Raw genomic sequence first — 23,952 nt, forward strand, 5'->3', positions numbered from 1 at the left:
AGCTGCTTTATTTGGTTCTGCAGCCCCTGCTTCTTCCTCTTGGGGGCCACTTCGGCACAAGGCCTCAAACTGCGCAGCTCCTCCTGGAGCCTCCTCAGGGTCTTACGCGCGACTTCATATTCACGGAGGTGGCTCATGACCCAGGTGCCGCAGGTGGAAATGGACTCCCTGACCCTCAGAACGCCCTAGCCTTCCTCCTCAAGATCTGCTTCACCTCAGTGAACACTCGGCTTTCGCTGGGCCCCGGAAGGGCCACTCTGACCTGTGCTGGCATTCAGGTCATCATTAGTGGATCCAGCCTTGGGGCTCTTCCTACTGTCCACAGACTCAGGGGAGACAGAAGCCACATTGCTGCGACTCTTGCCAGATCTTCTTACCGCCGAGTCCTCCATACAGGCCAAACGCTGGCTCCTGCTGTCCCCCGATGGCCTGCTGCTGGGAACAGGAGCCTGGGCCTTGCTTCCCTCACTCATGCCTGAGAACCCACTCTCTCCCTGGGGAGGAGAGAGCCGGCCTCACATGGATAGATTTATCCTCCAAGCGATTCAGGCGACCACACACACAGGTAATTGCAGGTACTCCAGAGCTTACTTATCCTGTACTGATCCTGAGTTACATCCTGTATTATACTCCAGAGCTGCACTCACTATTCTGCTGGTGCAGTCACTGTGTATATACATTACTTATCCTGTAGTGATCCTGAGTTACATCCTGTATTATACTCCAGAGCTGCACTCACTATTCTGCTGGTGCAGTCACTGTGTACATACATTACTTATCCTGTACTGATCCCGAGTTACATCCTGTATTATACTCCAGAGCTGCACTCACTATTCTGCTGGTGCAGTCACAGTGTACATACATTACTTATCCTGTACTGATCCTGAGTTACATCCTGTATTATACTCCAGAGCTGCACTCACTATTCTGCTGGTGGAGTCACTGTGTACATACATTACATTACTTATCCTGTACTGATCCTGAGTTACATCCTGTATTATACTCCAGAGCTGTACTCACTATTCTGCAGGTGGAGTCACTGTGTACATACATTACTTATCCTGTACTGATCCTGAGTTACATCCTGTATTATACTCCAGAGCTGCACTCACTATTCTGCTGGTGCAGTCACAGTGTACATACATTACATTACTTATCCTGTACTGATCCTGAGTTACATCCTGTATTATACTCCAGAGCTGCACTCACTATTCTGCAGGTGGAGTCACTGTGTACATACATTACTTATCCTGTACTGATCCTGAGTTACATCCTGTATTATACTCCAGAGCTGCACTCACTATTCTGCTGGTGCAGTCACTGTGTACATACATTACTTATCCTGTACTGATCCTGAGTTACATCCTGTATTATACTCCAGAGCTGCACTCACTATTCTGCAGGTGGAGTCACTGTGTACATACATTACTTATCCTGTACTGATCCTGAGTTACATCCTGTATTATACTCCAGAGCTGCACTCACTATTCTGCTGGTGCAGTCACTGTGTACATACATGACATTACTTATCCTCTACTGATCACAGTATCACACATCATAGGCTTAGATACACCAGCTCAGCATTGCACTGTCCCGGGGGATTACTGTATGATCATTCTCAGTACTGTTAGATGATGGGGGTTGTAGTACTGTATATTATCTCCCCATGGCTCCTCTCTTCCTGCCCCGTCATACACTTACATAGAGGAAGTAGATATCAGATGATGGTGATCTTGTGGTTATTTACTTTCTGTGTCAGTTGCACAGAGTACGATCCAGTGTCCGCCTCTTCTCCAGGTCCCATATTTTGTCCGGTGAGCATTCATGTTTATTAATATTTAGGAAATGCAATCTTCACAGCTCCAGGAGGTTTTCGGTCCGTAATATCTCTGCCAACAATGAATAAGTTGTCAGCCATTGCTAGGTTGTCAGCAATTTTTGTCAGTATCTGCCTTACGTGTTACATATGACATAGGTAGAAATAGTGTAGGGACAGGAATTTCTTTTTTTAGGCAGGGTTTACTGGTGGAAGGTGTCAGAGACCCTGAAGTCCTTTTAAGGACTTGTTTTATCTGTCTGCCATATATAGTATAAGCGCAACCTGCGCTACATTGCGTGTAATTGTTTGGTCGCTGCTGACAGTGACACAACCTCTGCTACATCTGTTATGTTACATTTGCGCTGTGAAATTTAGCACAATTGTTTGGCCGCTGGTGGCAGCGACATTACCTGCGCTACATCTCCTGTATAACATTTGCGCATCCTAAATATCAGTGACGTTCAGTTTAATTTATTTGCGCATACACTTACAAAACCTGCGCTACTGCACGTGTGACATACTTGCAAGCATATACACCATTTAATATGCAAAAGGCAAGCAGTAAGGGATGGGGAAGTGGCCGTGCTGATGGTGCACACAGAGGCAGTTGGATTGCAGCAGATAATGCTTCCAGTCGGTTAAGCACCACCCTGTCTTCCACAAAGTCCAGTCTCAGTAGCCAAGAGTCTGGTCAACAGAATCCTCACCCTGATCCTCCTTCCTCCCACCATAGAGAGTCTTGGCAAACAAGTGATCCCCCACTCGGAGCTCTTTTTATTGCCATTCCTTGATTTGGCCCTCTCGCCAAGCCCGCTTGAAGAGGGACATGAGGTGATATTGTGCCCTGATTCTCAAACTCTTGAGCATCCACAGTCAGAAGAAGATGACGGTGGGGAACGGCAATTACTGTTTCACGAGGTGGATGATGATGATGATGATGAGACACAGCTGCCAATAAGTCAACCGCAATTAGTGTCTCAAGAGGTTGATGATGAAGATGAGACACAGTTGTCAATAAGTGAGGTTCTTGTTAGGTCAGGAGGATGAGCACCCTGATCGGTAGAGCACCCGAGCATCCCAAAGTGTTCTACTCGAGCACCCGAGCACTTTGCTGTGCGATCAACACTAATGGCCACCACTTAAAGCAACCCAGATATTTCAATCATCAAGTAAGATGCTCCATTACCCAAGTAATGAGCAAGTTTGGTTTGGTCTTGCTCTCATTTAATGGAGGGGCCGATTATATACAACAGTTCCCTTCCAAAAATAATACCAGAAATACATAGCGGTAGTTTACAGAACTCTATGAATTGACTACTGAAAAGCACCGGTCAAGGAGATGTACTGGTAAGTAGATCTTCACTCATGAAAATAATGCTAGAGAGGGATAAGTGAAAAAGTGCACACCACGAAAAAACACTCCAGCTCAATGGTGTGGGGATGGGACTCTTCAGTGGGCCCTGGAAAATGTGCGAAGAAGAAAAAATACAGCAAAATATGGGAAAATCCTGCTGCAGACCACAAGAGAAATGCAACTTTGGAGAACTCTATTACAGAAAGCCAACAACCCCTGACATGGATTGATTCATTCATAAAACATCCAAGAAGGGGGTGTGAATACGTTCCATATTACCTGATATTACCCCCTGACACCCTGCAGAGTCCAATACCCTGCAATGATGATGCTCCCCAGATGTAAACTCTGTGTACTGTGTCCCATCCTTACGTAGGTTCTCGAGCCGGTGACATGGATGGTGCTGACAACCCCCGTTCCCCACTGCTGGGCTTTGTGCAGGATTCATTCTTGCCATCCACGGTTTCAAGTAAGTGTGTAGAACCCTTCTATAGAGTAAAGCTACAGGGAGGGGACAGCAAAAGTGATCTTCTGGTATATCGGTCAGTACAGCAAAGTACCAGTCAGGGAATGGTTAGCAATTCCCAAGTCAATGCATGCTCCATGGAGAAGAAGCTAGTCAAAGATTATGATATAGCTAAAAAACTGAGTGTCCTTCAAGGAGGGCACTAGAGAGGTTGCCAGTCAGATGTTGGCACAAACTGTTGGCCAGTATCAAAAACACTCATGTGCCAAGACCCTAAAATGTCTCTATAGCATCATATATCTCCTTAGTGGCAGTCAATGGATTCCGTGGCTCCTAGAGGTCCATGAGTGACCCCTGTTTCTTCTTCCTACAGTTGCCCTGAAGTGCCTCTTGGTTGGGATAAATATTGCCAGTATCGTTATCGGTGAGTCTCCCACCTCCCTATTGTTCCTGATCCCAAAAATGAAATAAACCACCATCATTTACTCAGTTTTCAATTCTGTAGAAATGTAGAAAAAACAAAAATTAGGACATCTGGAAACTACCATCAAGCTGCTGTTGCCAGAGGGGCGTACAGTCACATCAAAACTGTAGACTTGTTACAGCAAACTGACATGATAGTTCATCCAGTTGATGGAACAGGCATGGGAGCTCTGCCCGTGCAGGTGTCCGCTGTGATGCACAGTATCTTGAAGTTATTGTCTTCTGTCTAAGCTGCCTGCTGACAGTTTCCAGCCAAAAATATGTAGTAAATATAACAGCTGCTGCTTTGCGCCGCTGTTCCTCTACTTACCGCCGCGGTCCCGTGTGCCGTGTTCAACGGTGACCTGCCGCCAGTGCTTCCCATTCACCGCTGCAATCTTGGGCACTGTCTGTGTAGGTACTGTTGTTCTGGGATTCGCTCCACAGTTTCCTTGAACCCTGGCCACAGCATGCTTGCTGCTTGTTCTCTGCAGCACTTCCTTAAGGGCCGGCAGCGGTCACTTCCTGTGCTTTATGGGTTAGGTCATGTGACCTTGCTGACCAATCCTAGCCCTCCTGCACATATATAAGTGGCTCAGCCCCCTTCCCAGATGCCTCAGTGTCAAGGTCCTGGTGTCCTGCTAAGGTTCCTGATATCCGCTTGTGTTCCTGACTTGTACTTGTGTTCCTGGACTCTGCTACCTGTTTATCCCTGCCTGCTTGCCTTGACTCTCCTGTTGCTGATCCGCATTGCCTGACCTGTACCTGTGCCGCTTGCCCTGACCTATTGCCTGTTTGACTTCGCATCTGCCTCATTCTTTGGTCCTGCACTGTTGCTTCTGGTTACGACTCCACCTGCCTGACAGCGCCTGTGTACCTCTGGTACCTTGCTCAGGTACCTACTGGTCCGCCTGGACCAGCTGCCTCGTGTGCCAATCCTCCACAAGAGGTCGGGACCTGGTGTTCCCCTCGGGAAAGTCTATCCCCACCATCAGGGGTACTGTGAAGTTCGAGGGGTTCACTTAGACTACTCCCTTAGAGGAGGTAGGACACGTGGCACAGTGGGTTCACACCCGCTGGTTCGTGACAGTAAGCTATTACAGAGATGATGGATTTTATATTTACTGAGCTGATGTAACCTCCTGTAGGCAGAGTGCATTCACACACTGCAGTTCACCCTGTGAGACACTAAGACTAAGACACTGACAGAAGGGGCAGGAGAGACATAACGCATCTTCCCTTTCCTTTTCTACAACTATACAGGGCATTTGGAAAGTCTTTAGACCTTGTGCTAAAATGTAAAAAAATAAAAAAAAATAAAGGTTTCCCCCTCATTTATTGAAAAGGAATTCGGCCCCTTCACTCAGGACTTAGTTGAAGCCCCTTTGGCAGTGATTCCAGCCTCCAGTCTTCTTGGGGATGATACCACAAGGTCTGCACACCTGGATTTGGAGACTTTCAGACACTCTTCTCTGCAGATCCTCTCAAGTTCTGTCAGGTTGGATGGGGATCGTCGGTGGACAGCCATTTTCAGGTCTCTCCAGAGGTTTTCGATTGGGTTCAGGGCTCTGGCTGCTCCACTGAAGAACATTCACAAAGTTGTCCCTAAGCCGCTCCTGTGTTGTCTGCTTATGGTCATTGTCTTGTTGGAAGGTGAATCTTTGGCCCAAATTGAGGTCCAGAGATCTGGATAAGGATTTCATTAAGAAAATCTTTGTACTTTGGTCCATCTAACTTTCCCTCAACCCTGACCAGTCTCCCTGTCCCCCAGCAAGATGTAGCCACCACCAGACTTCACTGTAGGGATGGTATTGGGCAGCTGATGAGCAATGCCTGGTTTCCTCCAGACATGACGTTTAGAATTGAGGCCAGAAAGTTCAATCTTAATTTCATCAGACCAGAGAATCTTGTGTCTCACGGTCTGAGAGTCCTTTAGGTGCTATTTGCAAACTCCAGGTGTCTTGCATGTGTCTTTTACTGAGAATAGGCTGGTTACATAGGTTGGAAAGGTGCTGCAGTGATGGTTGACCTGGAAGTTTCTCCCATCTGCACACAGGATCTTTGGAGCTCAGCCAGAAAGACCATTGGGTTCTTGGTCACCTCTCTTACCAAGGCCCTTCCTCCTGACTACTTAGTTTGGTGGAGTGACCAGCTCTTGAAAGGGTCCTGGTTGTTCCAAACCTTCCATTTTAGAATTACTGTATGGAGGACACTGTGCTCTTGGGAACTTTCAGTGGAGCAAACATTTTTGACCCTTTCTCTACATCTGAGCCTCCACACAATCCTGTCTCTGAGCTCTACAGGCAGTTCTTTCCTCCTTATGGCTTGGGTTTTGCTCTGACATACATTGTCAGCTATGAGACCTTATACAGACAGGGCTGTGTCATTCCAAATCATGTGCAATCAACTGAATTTACCTCAGGTGACGCCAATGAAGGTGCAGAAACATCTCAAAGATGATCCAGAGAAATAGGAGGCCCCAGAGCTAAATGTCAAGTGTCATAGCAAAGGGGCTGAATAGTTACGTCCATGTGAAATTTAACTTTTTCCCTTTTAATAAATCTCATTATGGGGTGTCGAGTGCAGAATGATGGACGAGACCTGATTTTTTATTTTATTTTACCACAAGGCCGTGACATAACGAAATGTCAAAGAGGTGAAAGGTCTGAAGACTTTCCGAATGCACTGTAGATTCCATTTAGCATCAGAACCCCCATAAAAGTGATCTAATTTAGGATCGAGACGAGGGGAACACGGATTTTGCCTCTCCTGTACCCTGCAACTGTACGTGATGGAAATCTGAAAAAAAAATAATAAGAATAGTGCATGCAGATCTGGATGTGACTAGAGTATGAGACACAATGCAAGGCTTCACTTTGGATCCATTCCTTAACACTGTTGTCTTTTTTCATCCCCAGGAGCGATCTATATAAATGACTGCCCAGGGCAGTACCTCATCCCATACTATCTCATCATTTCAGGGGTGGCATGTCTCCTGTACCTCTCCATGACCTGCCTGCCATGTATAGATGAAGATCAGGTCACATCTGTCAATCTTGCCAGTCTTTGCGCTCAGGGTGTAATTCTTTTATTCCTCTTCGCTTTCTTCATAGCAGGTAAATATCTCTGAAGCTGGCAACATGGAAGTCCTGGACTATGGGGAAATGGGGTAAAATATTACCTTCATCAGACGCCATGCCCTTTCAATGCAGCAGACTGGCACTGAGTGATATCATTTACTGCGTCATCAATAATTACACCAGTGTGGATGGGGCAAAGAGTGATCTATGTGGGGTATAAGCAGCAGGTACAGGCTGTGCTCCTAACCTAGAACCCTACATTCTGCTGCCCGATTATCCCTCTACCACTTTGGCAACCTCCTGTAGAAGCACAAAGCAGTTCCTGGAAGGATAGCAGAGGTAGTTACAGCAGGTAGTACAGGCAGGTCCTGGGAGGATAGCAGAGGTAGTTACAGCAGGTGGTACAGGCAGGTCCTGGGAGGATAGCAGAGGTAGTTACAGCAGGTAGTACAGGCAGGTCCTGGGAGGATAGCAGAGGTAGTTACAGCAGGTAGTACAGGCAGGTCCTGGGAGGATTAACCAATGAGAAAAAACCAATAACCCCATAGAAAATGAGAGAACACACATATAAAATATATATGTAATTTATTAAGATACAATACAATACATAAACAACCACCCTCACATATACCCGACTAACAAGGAATAAATGTCATGAACACTGGGTGTAAAACCGCATAGTAATGGGAGACCTGTAGATTCGCCCAAAGTGACATGTGAACATATATGTGTTGCATACATGTAGAAAATAAATAGGGTCACACATAGCAGACTCGCCCACCACTGGTAACATGAGTGGCCATCACGTAAATACCGACAGCCAAACGCGCCACCAGGTTGGGGCGAGGCAAGAGTGCCATGTGCAAACAGTAACCTGAAATAAGAAACTAGCCATGCATGAAACAAAGCATAAGTTACCCATGATATGCGGGGACCCAAAGTGTGTGACCAGAGCTGCACCTCGACGCGCGTTTCGCCAAGAAAGGCTTCGTCAGGAGGTAGAGATAACATTCAGATGTCCATCTTAAATAGTGTGGTCCACAGCCGGCAGTTGACTTTGCGCATACGCCCAGTGATGCAGGGCGTGACATCATAGAGGCGCGCCACCCGCTCCCGGAAACCAGACAAAGCACGCCCAGCGCGCCACATGGCCAGGCAAGGAGGAGGGAGCCGCGTAGACAACGCGCAGCCACACCCCCCCCTCCCGTCCGATCACATGACACGAGGGCGCGCATCAGCCAGCTCCCAAAGGACCAGGTATAGGAGCGCCCCCACGATATCACCCCGCAGCGCACCGATGCCAGGTGGAGACAGTGAATGGAGGATGGGGCAAATGTGGGGCAAATATCATAAATGTGTTCTAAGACATACATCATGCTGGGGTAACGGTAGATAGGCAAAGGTAACATACCACATCTCAAATATAGTACATCTCCCATCCAATGCCTGTCAGATCGAGGCAACTTTAAAAATCCCATATTTATAAAACTATAAAACTATAAACAATAATAATAAAGTAAGTACAAAGTGCAGTAATATAATAAAGTATTAGCAAGCAGGATAATTCCCCACTCAATCGGGCCACATGATGCAAAAATGAAGATAACCCAAACCATAAGTGAGGAATTAACACTATACATGTATACAAGGTGCAGTGATGTCATAGAACAGTATAACATAGTAGTCGTGTAATTATACATCATTCATTGAATGATTAAACATTAAAAATTAGTGAGCAGGAATGAGAAACAGTCAATAAAAATTATAAAAAATAATAAATATAAATGAAAGTTTCCCCTCCCCCTCCCTATTCTGTATCCATGTGTAAATAAATACATATAATGAATATACCAAAAATAATTCCTATATAAGTGCAGCGCATATCTCAATAACTGAACTATAAATAAGTCCATATTATAGAAATGAAAAATACATAAAAAATACAAAAATAAGTACCGTGAGTATGATAAAGTAAAATAGGTAAAGTGCATCGTGCAAAACAGCCCTGAGGCCGCAGCCGCGGAGCTAATGAATGCTCGGCACATAATCAGCGCCATCGCCCCCGCCGCCAAATACTAACAACAAAGGACTAGAAAGAGCAGGAAGCGGCCAACAATCCCCCCCCGCAGCAAAGTGTGGGCGTTGGGATATTGATGGATGTCCATCGCTTCAAAGGAGGTTTTTCTTCTCTAGGCCCGAAACTCACATGTCTCCAAGAGGACCACACAGAATCGCGGCCAAATTAGGTGAAAAACAGATAACATCAATGAGTACAAAGTAAAAGGACAACTTACAGTGAAGATTTAAAAACACACGATTTATAGAAAAGACTTGAAGCTGACTGTCTGACTGTCTCGTTGAGACCTCCAGGGATCTCGCTCTTAAGTAGAACAATCCATTTGGTCTCCAACTGCAGGAGATGTTTCTTAATGTCTCCTCCACGGCAGCCCATGGAGACCCTATCAATGCCCATACATTGTAACCCTCGGGGATCTCCATTGTGTTTGTCCCTAAAGTGCAGGTCTATAGGCTGAAATTGGGTCAACTCATCATGTGCAGTGGTGGCAGCTTGGCGGATCTTGCTGGCATGTGGGAGTTGCGTGTTAGGATATCTGAACATGCCAGCAAGATCCGCCAAGCTGCTACCGCTGCACATGATGAGTTGACCCAATTTCAGCCTATAGACCTGCACTTTAGGGACAAACACAATGGAGATCCCCGAGGGTTACAATGTATGGGCATTGATAGGGTCTCCATGGGCTGCCGTGGAGGAGACATTAAGAAACATCTCCTGCAGTTGGAGACCAAATGGATTGTTCTACTTAAGAGCGAGATCCCTGGAGGTCTCAACGAGACAGTCAGACAGTCAGCTTCAAGTCTTTTCTATAAATCGTGTGTTTTTAAATCTTCACTGTAAGTTGTCCTTTTACTTTGTACGCATTGATGTGATCTGTTTTTCACCTAATTTGGCCGCGATTCTGTGTGGTCCTCTTGGAGACATGTGAGTTTCGGGCCTAGAGAAGAAAAACATATTAATTGTATTGTATCTTAATAAATTAGCAGAGGTAGTGATAGCAGGTAGTACAGGCAGTTCTTGGGAGGATAGCAGGAGGAGGTACAGCAGGTAGTGCAGGCCAGTCCTGGGAGGATAGCAGAGGTAGTTACAGCAGGTAGTACAGGCAGGTGCTAGGAGGATAGCAGAGGTAGTAACAGCAATAATAGTACAGACAGTTCCTGGGAGGATAGCAGAGGTAGTTACAGCAAAAGTAGTACAGACAGGTCCTGGGAGGATAGCAGAAGTAGTTACAGCAGGTAGTACAGGCAGGTCCTGGGAGGATAGCAGAGGTAGTTACAGCAAGTAAGGCAGGCAGTTCCTGGGAGGATAGCAGGGGGAAATACAGTAGGTAGTGCAGACTGGTCCCGGGAGGATAGCAGAGGTAATTACAACAGGTAGTGCGTGCAGTTCCTTGGAGGATAGCACAGGTAGTGATAGCAGGTAGTACAGGCAGTTTCTGGAAGGATAGCAGGAGGAGGTACAGCAGGTAGTGCAGAACGGTCCTGGAAGGATAGCAGTAGGAGGTACAGCAGTCAATACAGGCAGGTCCTGGGAGGATAGCAGAGGTAGTTACAACAGGTAGGGCAGGCAGTTTCTGGGAGGATAGCAGAGGTAGTTACAGCAATAGTAGTACAGGCAGGTCCTGGGAGGATAGCAGAGGTAATTACAGCAGTTAGTGCAGGCAGTTTCTGGGAGGATAGCAGAGGTAGTGATAGCAGTTAGTGCAGGCAGTTTCTGGGAGGATAGCAGAGGTAGTGATAGCAGTTAGTGCAGGCAGTTTCTGGGAGGATAGCGGGGTAGGCAGCTCTTCAGCAGTCAGTTCTTTGGTTCGGTCACCGCTGGGAGGTTCACACACTTGTCTTTCCCTCTTTTCCAGGTAATGTGTGGATATATTCTCTAACCCATGAATCCTGGGATGATGAAACGAGCCCGAAGCGATGTAACCGGGTGCTGTACCTGTACGCCTTCTGGACAATAACCCTGTGCCACCTCTGCTTCGTGGTCCTGCTGTGCACCTACCTCTGTTTACTGTTGGGTCTCCTTATCCTTAAAAGATCACTTTTCGGGAGTCGCCGCAACTAAACCCTTGTGACCAGTCTCGTCCAGGGACTGCTTCTGCCCTCGTGTCAACTTCTGTGGAGGGGCCCTAAAATCTCAAGCAGTCCCTTTAGTGGCCCCTTAATGTATATGTTTTTCCCAAATAATGTTCTATCACACAAGTTGTGTCCAGCAGGTCAATGTTATCACAGGGGCAGCGGCCCTTATAGCATCTGATCAGAATCCAGTCGTCTTTTTCATGACATCACTGACCGCCTCCAGGTCCGTGACTCGCTGCGGTAGTCATCACAGTAACCACACTGCTGCCGGACTACAGAGAGAGACTGTGGGGACTGTCGACGTGACCAGTGATATGTGGGGGAATGCTGTGACTACTGGGGAGGTAGGCTTCTGTAACTACTAGGGGCGCCAATTTTTTGGGGTAATGGTGTGACAGAACTGTGCCACCATAAAAACTACAGTTACAGTATGACTGTCGGTAACATCAAAGGCCTGTGTCAATATGGGCTTACTAAGAGAAGGGGGTTGGACAGACACGTTGCACTGTGACAGGCCTTTCTGAAATGGCACCGTCCCCCAATGCCAAATTCTTAACATAACCCCTTTGCCACAATGAAAGCGCTCATTGCCCATGGCCCTTCCGCTGCCCCCCTCTTGTCCCTACCTGGTGCTGCCTGAGGCGATCGCCTCACCTGGCCTCATTGGAGGTGCACCCCTTGCACAGGAGGGGGCGCTGCTGTGACTACTAGGGGTTAAGTCTTCCCTGGCACATCACAGGTGGAATTGGTGTTTCTAGCGATAGACTTACCCCCTATTTCCAAATTTCGAAAAACAAAACTAACGGCCCGTTCACACAGCCACAGTTTCTGCTGCAGTTGTTCACTTTGGATGCCGTGACCTGCAAACTGCAGAGCTGCCTCCCATTGAAAACAATAGAAGACAGCCACCACGCGGCCACCAACGGAATTTTGGTGCACTGTGATTGAGGCTTTAACCGTGCCGGAGCGCCACCTGCTGTTCTGCTCTTTCTCCTCTATGTTCTGTACTCTGCTTCAATTGTATGAAGATTATCAGATCACGCGTCACATTCATAATCTGTACTGATACAATGGGAGCTGACATGGTTAGGGTACGTCTGTAAGGGACAGATTTGCCACAGTCTTCAGCAGAAATAGACATATTCACTGCAATTCCATCCCATGTGGATCTACCGAACCCTTATAATAAATACTGCATTGTGTTGTTCCAGTTATTCCTCCTTTTATTCTCCGTCCGGCCCAGACCTCTATGACGACTTCTCCTGAAAGTTTGTTGCTGCAGTGGTGGTTCTAGCGATAGGTAATTGTGTTGTTCCAGTTATTCCTCCTTTTATTTTCCGTCCGGCCCAGACCTCTATGACGACTTCTCCTGAAAGTTTGTTGCTGCAGTGGTGGTTCTAGCGATAGGTAATTGTGTTGTTCCAGTTATTCCTCCTTTTATTCTCCGTCCGGCCCAGACCTCTATGATGACTTCTCCTGAAAGTTTGTTGTTGCAGTGGTGGTTCTAGCAATAGGTAATTGTGTTGTTTCAGTTATTCCTTCTTTTATTCTCCGTCCGGCCCACACCTCTATGATGACTTCTCCTGAAAGTTTGTTGTTGCAGTGGTGGTTCTAGCGATAGGTAATTGTGTTGTTCCAGTTATTCCTCCTTTTATTCTCCGTCCGGCCCAGACCTCTATGATGACTTCTCCTGAAAGTTTGTTGTTGCAGTGGTGGTTCTAGCGATAGGTAATTGTGTTGTTTCAGTTATTCCTCCTTTTATTCTCCGTCCGGCCCAGACCTCTATGATGACTTCTCCTGAAAGTTTGTTGTTGCAGTGGTGGTTCTAGCGATAGGTAATTGTGTTGTTCCAGTTATTCCTCCTTTTATTCTCCGTCCGGCCCAGACCTCTATGATGACTTCTCCTGAAAGTTTGTTGTTGCAGTGGTGGTTCTAGCGATAGGTTATTGTGTTGTTCCAGTTATTCCTCCTTTTATTCTCCGTCCGGCCCAGACCTCTATGACGACTTCTCCTGAAAGTTTGTTGTTGCAGTGGTGGTTCTAGCGATAGGTAATTGTGTTGTTCCCGTTATTCCTCCTTTTATTCTACGTCCGGCCCAGACCTCTATGACGACTTCTCCTGAAAATCTTTGGCTCTTCACCTCTGGAGCCATCACCAGCCTCCATAGCAATACAAGTAACTGCAGACTCCAAAATTAATCCAGACACCACACCAAATCCATATATTAACCCAGATCAATGTAAGGATCCAGAACGGCAGCAATGAAGAGGAACCAGGGAGTGAGTGAGGCAGGTAAGTATCATCAGCCGTTATCTAGGGTTAATTTTGCCACCCTCAGAAGCTGCCCCTAATAGGGGGCACTGTGTCACTGTTAAGGGGTGCTTTGACTATCACTCTTATAGAGGCACTGTAACTGTTAGGCTATCATTGTTATGGGGGCACTATGGCTGTCACTCCTGAAGTCGCCATACCTCCCAACTTTCAAAGAAGGCAGAGTGGGACAACGCTTCTAGTGTAGGGTTTTTGTTTGTGTTTAAGCCAGGCCACTAACACCGCCGAACCCCTGTCCATACAAGCCCAATCTCACCCAGTCCCCTTTACTCACTGTACAGCACTGAGTAATGATGTCCCATTAGGGCTCATACATACTAGTAGTGTCCAATTGTGCATCACACATTGTCATAATGCCATCTGTGTGGCACACAGTAATAGTGTCACCACACAGTGCTGATGCCCACCTTAGCGCTCCCACAAAGAAATGATGCCACCTTAGTTCCACCACACAGTAAGGATGGTGCCCTCACATAGAGATAATGACCCCTTTAGTGCTCCCTACACAGTAGGTGCCTCTACGCAGCAAGAATGTCCGCACACTTCTGGAAAGTAAGAAGTTTTCTTAGGGTCCACACAAAGGCGAAAGGGACATTTGGATGTTTCTGTGTGCCCCTCATAGTGTACCCCTATACTGAAGGTAACAATTCTGATCTTTTTGTTCAAAAAGGTCCAAAGATGATGGGTCACAGACAGCAAAACGTGACAAATCCCATAGATCTGAACCTCAATATTGGCTTCTTGGGTCATGCCAGTCATTAATTAACACCCAGAGCTGACCCCAACCAACAGCCAATTCCTGATCCCAAAACCGGTGGTTGCGTGAGGGGCATTTAGAAGCTGGTCCTCAGGATGTGCTCTGACACCATATCTACAGCTCCACAGTGGGGTGACACCTGGGAGGGGCTGTTGGGGGCGTTCAGGAGACATAGAAGAGGGGATAATTAGTAGTAGGACAATATATATGGACTGGAGAGTAAGACATTTTCTTAGGGTCTACACAAAGAGGAAAGAGGCATTTGGATGTATATATATATATATATATATATATATATATATACACACACTAACCTAAAGAATTATTAGGAACACCTGTTCTATTTCTCATTAATGCAATTATCTAGTCAACCAATCACATGGCAGTTGCTTCAATGCATTTAGGGGGGTGGTCCTGGTCAAGACAATCTCCTGAACTCCAAACTGAATGTCAGAATGGGAAAGAGAGGTGATTTAAGCAATTTTGAGCGTGGCATGGTTGTTGGTGCTAGACGGGCCGGTCTGAGTATTTCACAATCTGCTCAGTTACTGGGATTTTCACGCACAACCATTTCTAGGGTTTACAAAGAATGGTGTGAAAAGGGAAAAACATCCAGTATGCGGCAGTCCTGTGGGCAAAAATGCCTTGTGGATGCTAGAGGTCAGAGGAGAATGGGCCGACTGATTCAAGCTGATAGAAGAGCAACGTTGACTGAAATAACCACTCGTTACAACCGAGGTATGCAGCAAAGCATTTGTGAAGCCACAACACGCACAACCTTGAGGCGGATGGGCTACAACAGCAGAAGACCCCACCGGGTACCACTCATCTCCACTACAAATAGGAAAAAGAGGCTACAATTTGCACGAGCTCACCAAAATTGGACTGTTGAAGACTGGAAAAATGTTGCCTGGTCTGATGAGTCTCGATTTCTGTTGAGACATTCAAATGGTAGAGTCCGAATTTGGCGTAAACAGAATGAGAACATGTATCCATCCTCTGATGGCTACTTCCAGCAGGATAATGCACCATGTCAGAAAGCTCGAATCATTTCAAATTGGTTTCTTGAACATGACAATGAGTTCACTGTACTAAAATGGCCCCACAGTCACCAGATCTCAACCCAATAGAGCATCTTTGGGATGTGGTGGAACGGGAGCCTCGTGCCCTGGATGTGCATCCCTCAAATCTCCATCAACTGCAAGATGCTATCCTATCAATATGGGCCAACATTTCTAAAGAATGCTATCAGCACCTTGTGGAATCAATGCCATGTAGAATTAAGGTAGTTCTGAAGGCAAAAGGGGGTCCAACACCGTATTAGTATGGTGTTCCTAATAATTCTTTAGGTGAGTGTATATACACTGCTCAAAAAAATAAAGGGAACACTTAAACAACACAATGTAACTCTAAGTCAATCACACTTCTGTGAAATCAAACTGTCCACTTAGGAAGCAACACTGACTGACAATCAATTTCACATGCTGTTGTGCAAATGGGATAGACAACAGGTGGAAATTATAGGCAATTAGCAAGACACCCCTAATAAAGTAGTGGTTCTGCAGGTGGTCACCACAGACCACTTCTCAGTTCCTATGCTTCCTGGCTGATGTTTTGGTCACTTTTGAATGCTGGCGGTGCTTTCACTCTAGTGGTAGCATGAGACGGAGTCTACAACCCACACAAGTGGCTCAGGTAGTGCAGCTTATCCAGGATGGCACATCAATGCGAGCTGTGGCAAGAAGGTTTGCTGTGTCTGTCAGCGTAGTGTCCAGAGCATAGAGGCGCTACCAGGAGACAGGCCAGTACATCAGGAGACGTGGAGGAGGCCGTAGGAGGGCAACAACCCAGCAGCAGGACCACTACCTCTGCCTTTGTGCAAGGAGGAACAGGAGGAGCACTGCCAGAGCCCTGCAAAATGACCTCCAGCAGGCCACAAATGTGCATGTGTCTGTTCAAACGGTCAGAAACAGACTCCATGAGGGTGATATGAGGGCCCGACGTCCACAGGTGGGGGTTGTGCTTACAGCCCAACACCGTGCCGGACGTTTGGCATTTGTGACAGACGTGACAGGAGACGCCGTGGAGAACGTTCTGCTGCCTGCAACATCATCTAGCATGACCGGTTTGGCATTGGGTCAGTAATGGTGTGGGGTGGCATTTCTTTGGAGGGCCGCACAGCCCTCCATGTGCTCGCCAGAGGTAGCCTGACTGCCATTAGGTACCGAGATGAGATCCTCAGACCCCTTGTGAGACCATATGCTGGTGCGGTTGGCCCTGGGTTCCTCCTAATGCAAGACAATGCTAGACCTCATGTGGCTGGAGTGTGTCAGCAGTTCCTGCAAGACGAAGGCATTGATGCTATGGACTGGCCCGCCCGTTCCCCAGACCTGAATCCAATTGAGCACATCTGGGACATCATGTCTCGCTCTATCCACCAACGTCACGTTGCACCACAGACTGTCCAGGAGTTGGCAGATGCTTTAGTCCAGGTCTGGGAGGAGATCCCTCAGGAGACCGTCCGCCACCTCATCAGGAGCATGCACAGGCGTTGTAGGGAGGTCATACAGGCACGTGGAGGCCACACACACTACTGAGCCTCATTTTGACTTGTTTTAAGGACATTACATCAAAGTTGGATCAGCCTGTAGTGTGTTTTTCCACTTTAATTTTGAGTGTGACTCCAAATCCAGACCTCCATGGGTTGAAAAATTTGATTTCCATTTTTTTATTTTTGTGTGATTTTGTTGTCAGCACATTCAACTATGTAAAGAACAAAGTATTTCAGAAGAATATTTAATTAACTCAGATCTAGGATGTGTTATTTTTGTGTTCCCTTTATTTATTACTGTATTAAGAATGCTATTATTTTCCCTTACAGTATAACCATGTTATAAGGGAAAATAATAATAATCGGGTCCCCATCCCGATCATCTCCTAGAAGCCATGTGTGAAAATCGCACCGCATCCGCACTTGCTTGCAATTTTTATTCAGCCCCATTCACTTCTATGGGGCCTGCGTTGCGTGAAAATACACAATATAGAGCATGCTGCGATTTTCACGCAACGCACCAGTGATGCGTGAAAATCACCGCTCATGTGCACAGCCCCAGTGGAGTGAATGGGTCCAGATTTAGTGCGGGTGCAATGCGTTCACCTCACGCATTGCACCCGCGCAGAATTCTCGCCCGTGTGAAAGGGGCCTTATAGTATAGCGCACCCTTCCCAGTAGTTTCCCCCCCTGTATAGTATGATCAAATATTTTTTATACCTTCCACACTAGATTGAGCGTGTAGAGGTATAATGTCACAACCCAAACAAATTGTCAGTAAAATATGTGAACTGGGTATCTTACTATGTATTATTTAACCACTTCCCGCCACGCTAACGCCGAAAGGCGTCATCGCGGCGGCTCTCCCAGGTCACACTAACGCCGATTGGCGTCATCTCGCGTGAGCCGAGATTTCCTGTGAACGCGCGCACACAGGCGCGCGCGTTCACAGGATCGGAAGGTAAGCGAGTGGATCTCCAGCCTGCCAGCGGCGATCGTTCACTGGCAGGCTGGAGATGCTATTTTTTTTAACCCCTAACAGGTATATTAGACTCTGTTTTGATAACAGCGTCTAATATACCTGCTACCTGGTCCTCTGGTGGTCCCTTTTGCTTGGATCGACCACCAGAGGACACAGGCAGCTCAGCAATAAGTAGCACCAAACACCACTACACTACACCCCCCCCTGTCACTTATTAACCCCTGATCACCCGTGATCACCCCATATAGACTCCCTGATCACCCCCCTGTCATTGATCACCCCCTTGTAAGGCTCCATTCAGACGTCCGTATGATTTTTACGGATCCACTGATACATGGATCGGATCCGCAAAACACATACGGACGTCTGAATGGAGCCTTACAGGGGGTGATCAATGACGGGGGTGATCACCCCATATAGACTCCCTGATCACCCCCCCTGTCATTGATCACCCCCCTGTCATTGATCACCCCCCTGTAAGGCTCCATTCAGACGTCCGTATGATTTTTACGGATCCACTGATACATGGATCGGATACGCAAAACACATACGGACGTCTGAATGGAGCCTTACAGGGGGGTGATCACCCCATATAGACTCCCTGATCACCCCCCTGTCATTGATCACCCCCTTGTAAGGCTCCATTCAGACGTCCGTATGATTTTTACGGATCCACTGATACATGGATCGGATCCGCAAAACACATACGGACGTCTGAATGGAGCCTTTCAGGTGGGTGATCAATGACAGGGGGGTGTACACCCCATATAGACTCCCTGATCACCCCCCTGTCATTGATCACCCCCCTGTCATTGATCACCCCCCTGTAAGGCTCCATTCAGATGTCCGTATGTGTTTTGCGGATCCAATCCATGGATCCGTAAAAAACATACGGACGTCTGAATGGAGCCTTACAGGGGGGGGTGATCAATGACAGGGGGGTGATCAATGACAGGGGGGTGATCAGGGAGTCTATATGGGGTGATCACCCCCCTGTCATTGATCACCCCCTATAAGGCTCCATTCAGATGTCCGTATGTGTTTTGTGGATCCGTAAAAAACATACGGACGTCTGAATGGAGCCTTACAGGGGGGTGATCAATGACAGGGGGGTGATCCCCCCATATACACTCCCTGATCACCCCCCTGTCATTGATCACCCCCCTGTAAGGCTCCATTCAGACATTTTTTTGGCCCAAGTTAGCGGAAATTTTTATTTTTATTTTTTTTTTACAAAGTCTCATATTCCACTAACTTGTGTCAAAAAATAAAATCTCACATGAACTCACCATACCCCTCACGGAATCCAAATGCGTAAAATTTTTTAGACATTTATATTCCAGACTTCTTCTCACGCTTTAGGGCCCCTAAAATGCCAGGGCAGTATAAATACCCCACATGTGACCCCATTTCGGTAAGTAGACACCCCAAGGTATTCGCTGAGGGGCATATTGAGTCCATGAAAGATTGAAATTTTTGTCCCAAGTTAGCGGAAAGGGAGACTTTGTGAGAAAAAACAAAAAAAATCAATTTCCGCTAACTTGTGGCAAAAAAAAAAAAATTCTATGAACTCGCCATGCCCCTCATTGAATACCTTGGGGTGTCTTCTTCCCAAAATGGGGTCACATGTGGGGTATTTATACTGCCCTGGCATTTTAGGGGCCCTAAAGCGTGAGAAGAAGTCTGGGATCCAAATGTCAAAAAATGCCCTCCTAAAAGGAATGTGGGCCCCTTTGCGCATCTAGGCTGCAAAAAAGTGTCACACATCTGGTTTCGCCGTACTCAGGAGAAGTTGGGGAATGTGTTTTGGGGTGTCATTTTACATATACCCATGCTGGGTGAGAGAAATATCTCGGTCAAATGCCAACTTTGTATAAACAAATGGGAAAAGTTGTCTTTTGCCGAGATATTTATCTCACCCAGCATGGGTATATGTAAAATGACACCCCAAAACACATTGCCCAACTTCTCCTGAGTACGGCGATACCACATGTGTGACACTTTTTTGCAGCCTAGGTGGGCAAAGGGGCCCACATTCCAAAGAGCACCTTTCGGATTTCACCGGCCATTTTTTACAGATTTTGATTTCAAACTACTTCTCACGCATTCGGGCCCCTAAAATGCCAGGGCAGTATAACTACCCCACAAGTGACCCCATTTTGGAAAGAAGACACCCCCAGGTATTTCGTGATGGGCATAGTTAGTTCATGGAAGTTTTTATTTTTTGTCACAAGTTAGTGGAATATGAGACTTTGTAAGAAAAAAAATAAATAAATCATCATTTTCCGCTAACTTGTGACAAAAAATAAAATATTCTAGGAACTCGCCATGCCCCTCATGGAATACCTCGGGGTGTCTTCTTTCCAAAATGGGGTCACTTGTGGGGTAGTTATACTGCCCCGGCATTCTAGGGGCCCTAATGTGTGGTAAGTAGTTTGAAATCAAAATGTGTAAAAAATGACCAGTGAAATCCTAAAGGTGCTCTTTGGAATGTGGGCCCCTTTGCCCACCTAGGCTGCAAAAAAGTGTCACACATGTGGTATCGCCGTATTCAGGAGAAGTTGGGCAATGTGTTTTGGGGTGTCATTTTACATATACCCATGCTGGGTGAGATAAATATCTTGGTCAAATGCCAACTTTGTATAAAAAAATGGGAAAAGTTGTCTTTTGCCAAGATATTTCTCTCACCCAGCATGGGTATATGTAAAATGACACCCCAAAAAACATTGCCCAACTTCTCCTGAGTACGGCAATACCACATGTGTGACACTTTTTTGCAGCCTAGGTGGGCAAAGGGGCCCACATTCCAAAGAGCACCTTTCGGATTTCACCGGCCATTTTTTTACAGATTTTGATTTCAAACTACTTACCACACATTAGGGCCCCTAGAATGCCAGGGCAGTATAACTACCCCACAAGTGACCCCATTTTGGAAAGAAGACACCCCAAGGTATTTCGTGATGGGCATAGTGAGTTCATGGAAGTTTTTATTTTTTGTCACAAGTTAGTGGAATATGAGACTTTGTAAGAAAAAAAAAAAGAAAAAAAATCATCATTTTCCGCTAACTTGTGACAAAAAATAAAAAGTTCTATGAACTCACTATGCCCATCAGCGAATACCTTAGGGTGTCTACTTTCCGAAATGGGGTCATTTGTGGGGCGTTTGTACTGTCTGGACATTGTAGAACCTCAGGAAACATGACAGGTGCTCAGAAAGTCAGAGCTGCTTCAAAAAGCGGAAATTCACATTTTTGTACCATAGTTTGTAAACGCTATAACTTTTACCCAAACCATTTTTTTTTTTACCCAAACCTTTTTTTTTATCATAGACATGTAGAACAATAAATTTAGAGAAACATTTATATATGGATCTCGTTTTTTTTGCAAAAAAGTAAAAATGTCAGCAGCAATGAAATACCACCAAATGAAAGCTCTATTAGTGAGAAGAAAAGGAGGTAAAATTCATTTGGGTGGTAAGTTGCATGACCGAGCAATAAACCACTAAAGTTGTGGAGTGCCGATTTGTAAAAAAGGGCCTGGTCACTAAGGGGGTATAAACCTGTGGTCCTTAAGTGGTTAAAATAGGTATCGTATACACCACATTGTTGTGAGACAAAAAACGCAATTTAGATACAAGCGCCACTTACTAATTCCACAAGATAAATGGAAAAAGAAAAAAATGGGTGGATCTTACCACGTCTAGTAGAGAGATCCACACCTGTTGGCGTAATGGTCCTTTTGTGGAGTGGCAGAAGGACAATGGTGACCGGCACTCTTGTGGTCAAGGCATTTGTTTGTTCTCCTGTTTTACCCTAGAACAGGGCCCTACCTATATAAAGGGTAGGGGGCTAAACAGGTTACTGTCACCGCCACTTCTGTGAGAAGGTCTGACAGACGTCCTTTTCTACCTCTTGCATGATGTTCTTTGTTTTGGTTTCACTTAGTCATCTCATTTCCTTCTCCCAGGTGTCACCTATTTAGACTAATCCTCTTTCCTTTATATTCCCTCCCATACTGCCTGACTTTGCGGTTTATACTACTTCCTGGATTGAAGTGTTCACTGCTGGAGACTTTTGTTGCTGCTTGTTCAGATAAGTCTGTAACGGACCGTTTCAGCAGACAAGGGGTTCAAATCCGTTTAGGCGATAAGCCCCTTTCTGAGAGACAGGCACAGCTACTGCAGAACACCAACTCCCGAACTGGATACAAAGTAGCACTTCAAACTGGAACCTCACGAATAGCTGCTAGCAGACGAACAGGAAAAGCATACAATCCTGGCAATCGGTCTTCTAACAGCATACAGTGAATCCCCCCAATAACGAGACAAGGCTCCGTTTTGAGGGTCAAGCAGTGGTCTGACTGTACTTGAAGTACAGCCTCTTTTATTCACAAAAAACAAACATAGTACTGCCCACAGGGGTTTGAAATACAACCAATCAGTAATTAACAACACATACAATGTAACTACAGCAACCAATCGTTCACGCCCCCAGAGGACCAGAATGAAGACTGGGACATAGGACAACATATCCCCACAATGCATCATGGTTTCCTCCTCTCTGTCCAGACAACCTGAAGAGCAATCCAATTATCTCTGAGGACAAAGGGAGACCGCCAATACACATTTGCAGACAACAGAACAGACATCACCCTTTAAACACACAATGGGACAATAGAAACACACCCAGCATATTCCCTCCCCTTATCCTGAGAGGAGACTCAATTATACATACAGTTAAACATACTTTCTACCCAACTTTCATAACTCTAAAACCATACATCACATTCACATAAAAATTACATATTCGCAATCAATCCATTCAGGGGAACAACATATTAAAAACTGGCATGAATCAGACCAGGGGTTCAAAAGTTAGTAAAATATCTTTTGGGCCCTGGCTGGCACATGGCTATCTGGCTCAAACCAGTTTTACAGAGCCCTCTTTCCTGGAGACAATGGGAAATAATCAAATTATATCCAGGGATAGAGGCAGACTCCATTGAGCACATGGTTGCAAAAAGACATAAAATACAATAAAATACACAAGGTTACATTTACTACATAAAATAAAGACATGCAACATATCCCCAGATAGCTTAGGTCTGAGCGCATATTATTGAATGGCGCTCAGACCACACACATACAGTTCAATTGCCATGGAGCTTAAGTTTTGCATGGGCTGATGATAGGGCCCATAATCCTGGGGCAAGAGGCCAGCAGCCAGTCCTCTCCAAAGCCCAGTGGCGAGGTTGGTTTCGCCACAAAGTCCTTTCATGTATTGTGTTTCCTTGCTGGCTTGATTCTAGGTGACCCTGACTCCCTCCGTATTAAGTGCAGGGAGCCGGTGGTCGTGTCTCCTCACTATTATAGGGTTTTCAGGTGTCACAAAGTCTTAGGTACGGGGGCATACAATCGTCTACCTTTGAGACCCTTGTATGTGCTTAGCAGTCAGGGAGAGCTCTTAGGGTTTTATAGGGGTCACCTTTATGCTCCTTAGTTTGGGATCAAGCCAGTCGGACGTTTATTTATAACTTCCAGCTATCTGCAACATCATCCGTGACAGTTACCTGCCTAATAGACACAGAGCACCCGCCCCGACAGGGGCGACCCCACACGCAACCTTTCCCTGTATTGGGGCCTAATCCCTATTCGTACCCTATTTATAAAGCCCTACATGCCATGTTTCATCCCGAATTACCGGAACTCATGAGGGGACTTCAATGAACTTTCAGAAAATATATAACCGACTGAAGGTAGGTTCCCCGTCGTATTCTCTGTATGGACTATCAGTGGCAAGTGTCCCCAATACACCTAGGTCTCGCCGGTGGTGGTTTGGGAGAGCACCGCTGGAGCGGTGTATGTGACCGTGCCCATGTACTGCCAGCTGCTCACTGGTAATCAGTAAGCACTTTACCTAACTAGTGGGGTTAGTCCTTTAATGACCAGACACGTGGTGGTCTAAACGGTTGTAACTTTTTTATTTGTTCTATGGCAAAA

The 23,952-nt window shown here is 46.2% G+C and overlaps 1 protein-coding gene across 1 annotated transcript; it reads left to right on the forward strand.

Moving 5' to 3' along the window:
* Window positions 1-1,717: 1,717 nt before the first annotated feature.
* On the forward strand, window positions 1,718-11,354 carry LOC120986531 (transmembrane protein 272-like). The gene is made up of 5 exons (XM_040415158.1): window positions 1,718-1,814; window positions 3,550-3,642; window positions 4,013-4,063; window positions 7,020-7,217; window positions 11,114-11,354. The coding sequence occupies exons 2-5, from the start codon at window positions 3,567-3,569 to the stop codon at window positions 11,317-11,319; spliced, it is 531 nt and encodes a 176-aa protein (XP_040271092.1). The 5' UTR covers window positions 1,718-1,814; window positions 3,550-3,566; the 3' UTR covers window positions 11,320-11,354.
* The last annotated feature ends 12,598 nt before the right edge of the window (window positions 11,355-23,952 follow it).

The sequence above is a fragment of the Bufo bufo genome, chromosome 1, assembly GCF_905171765.1.
Source record: "Bufo bufo chromosome 1, aBufBuf1.1, whole genome shotgun sequence".
In the NCBI taxonomy this organism is placed as follows: Eukaryota; Metazoa; Chordata; class Amphibia; order Anura; family Bufonidae; genus Bufo; species Bufo bufo.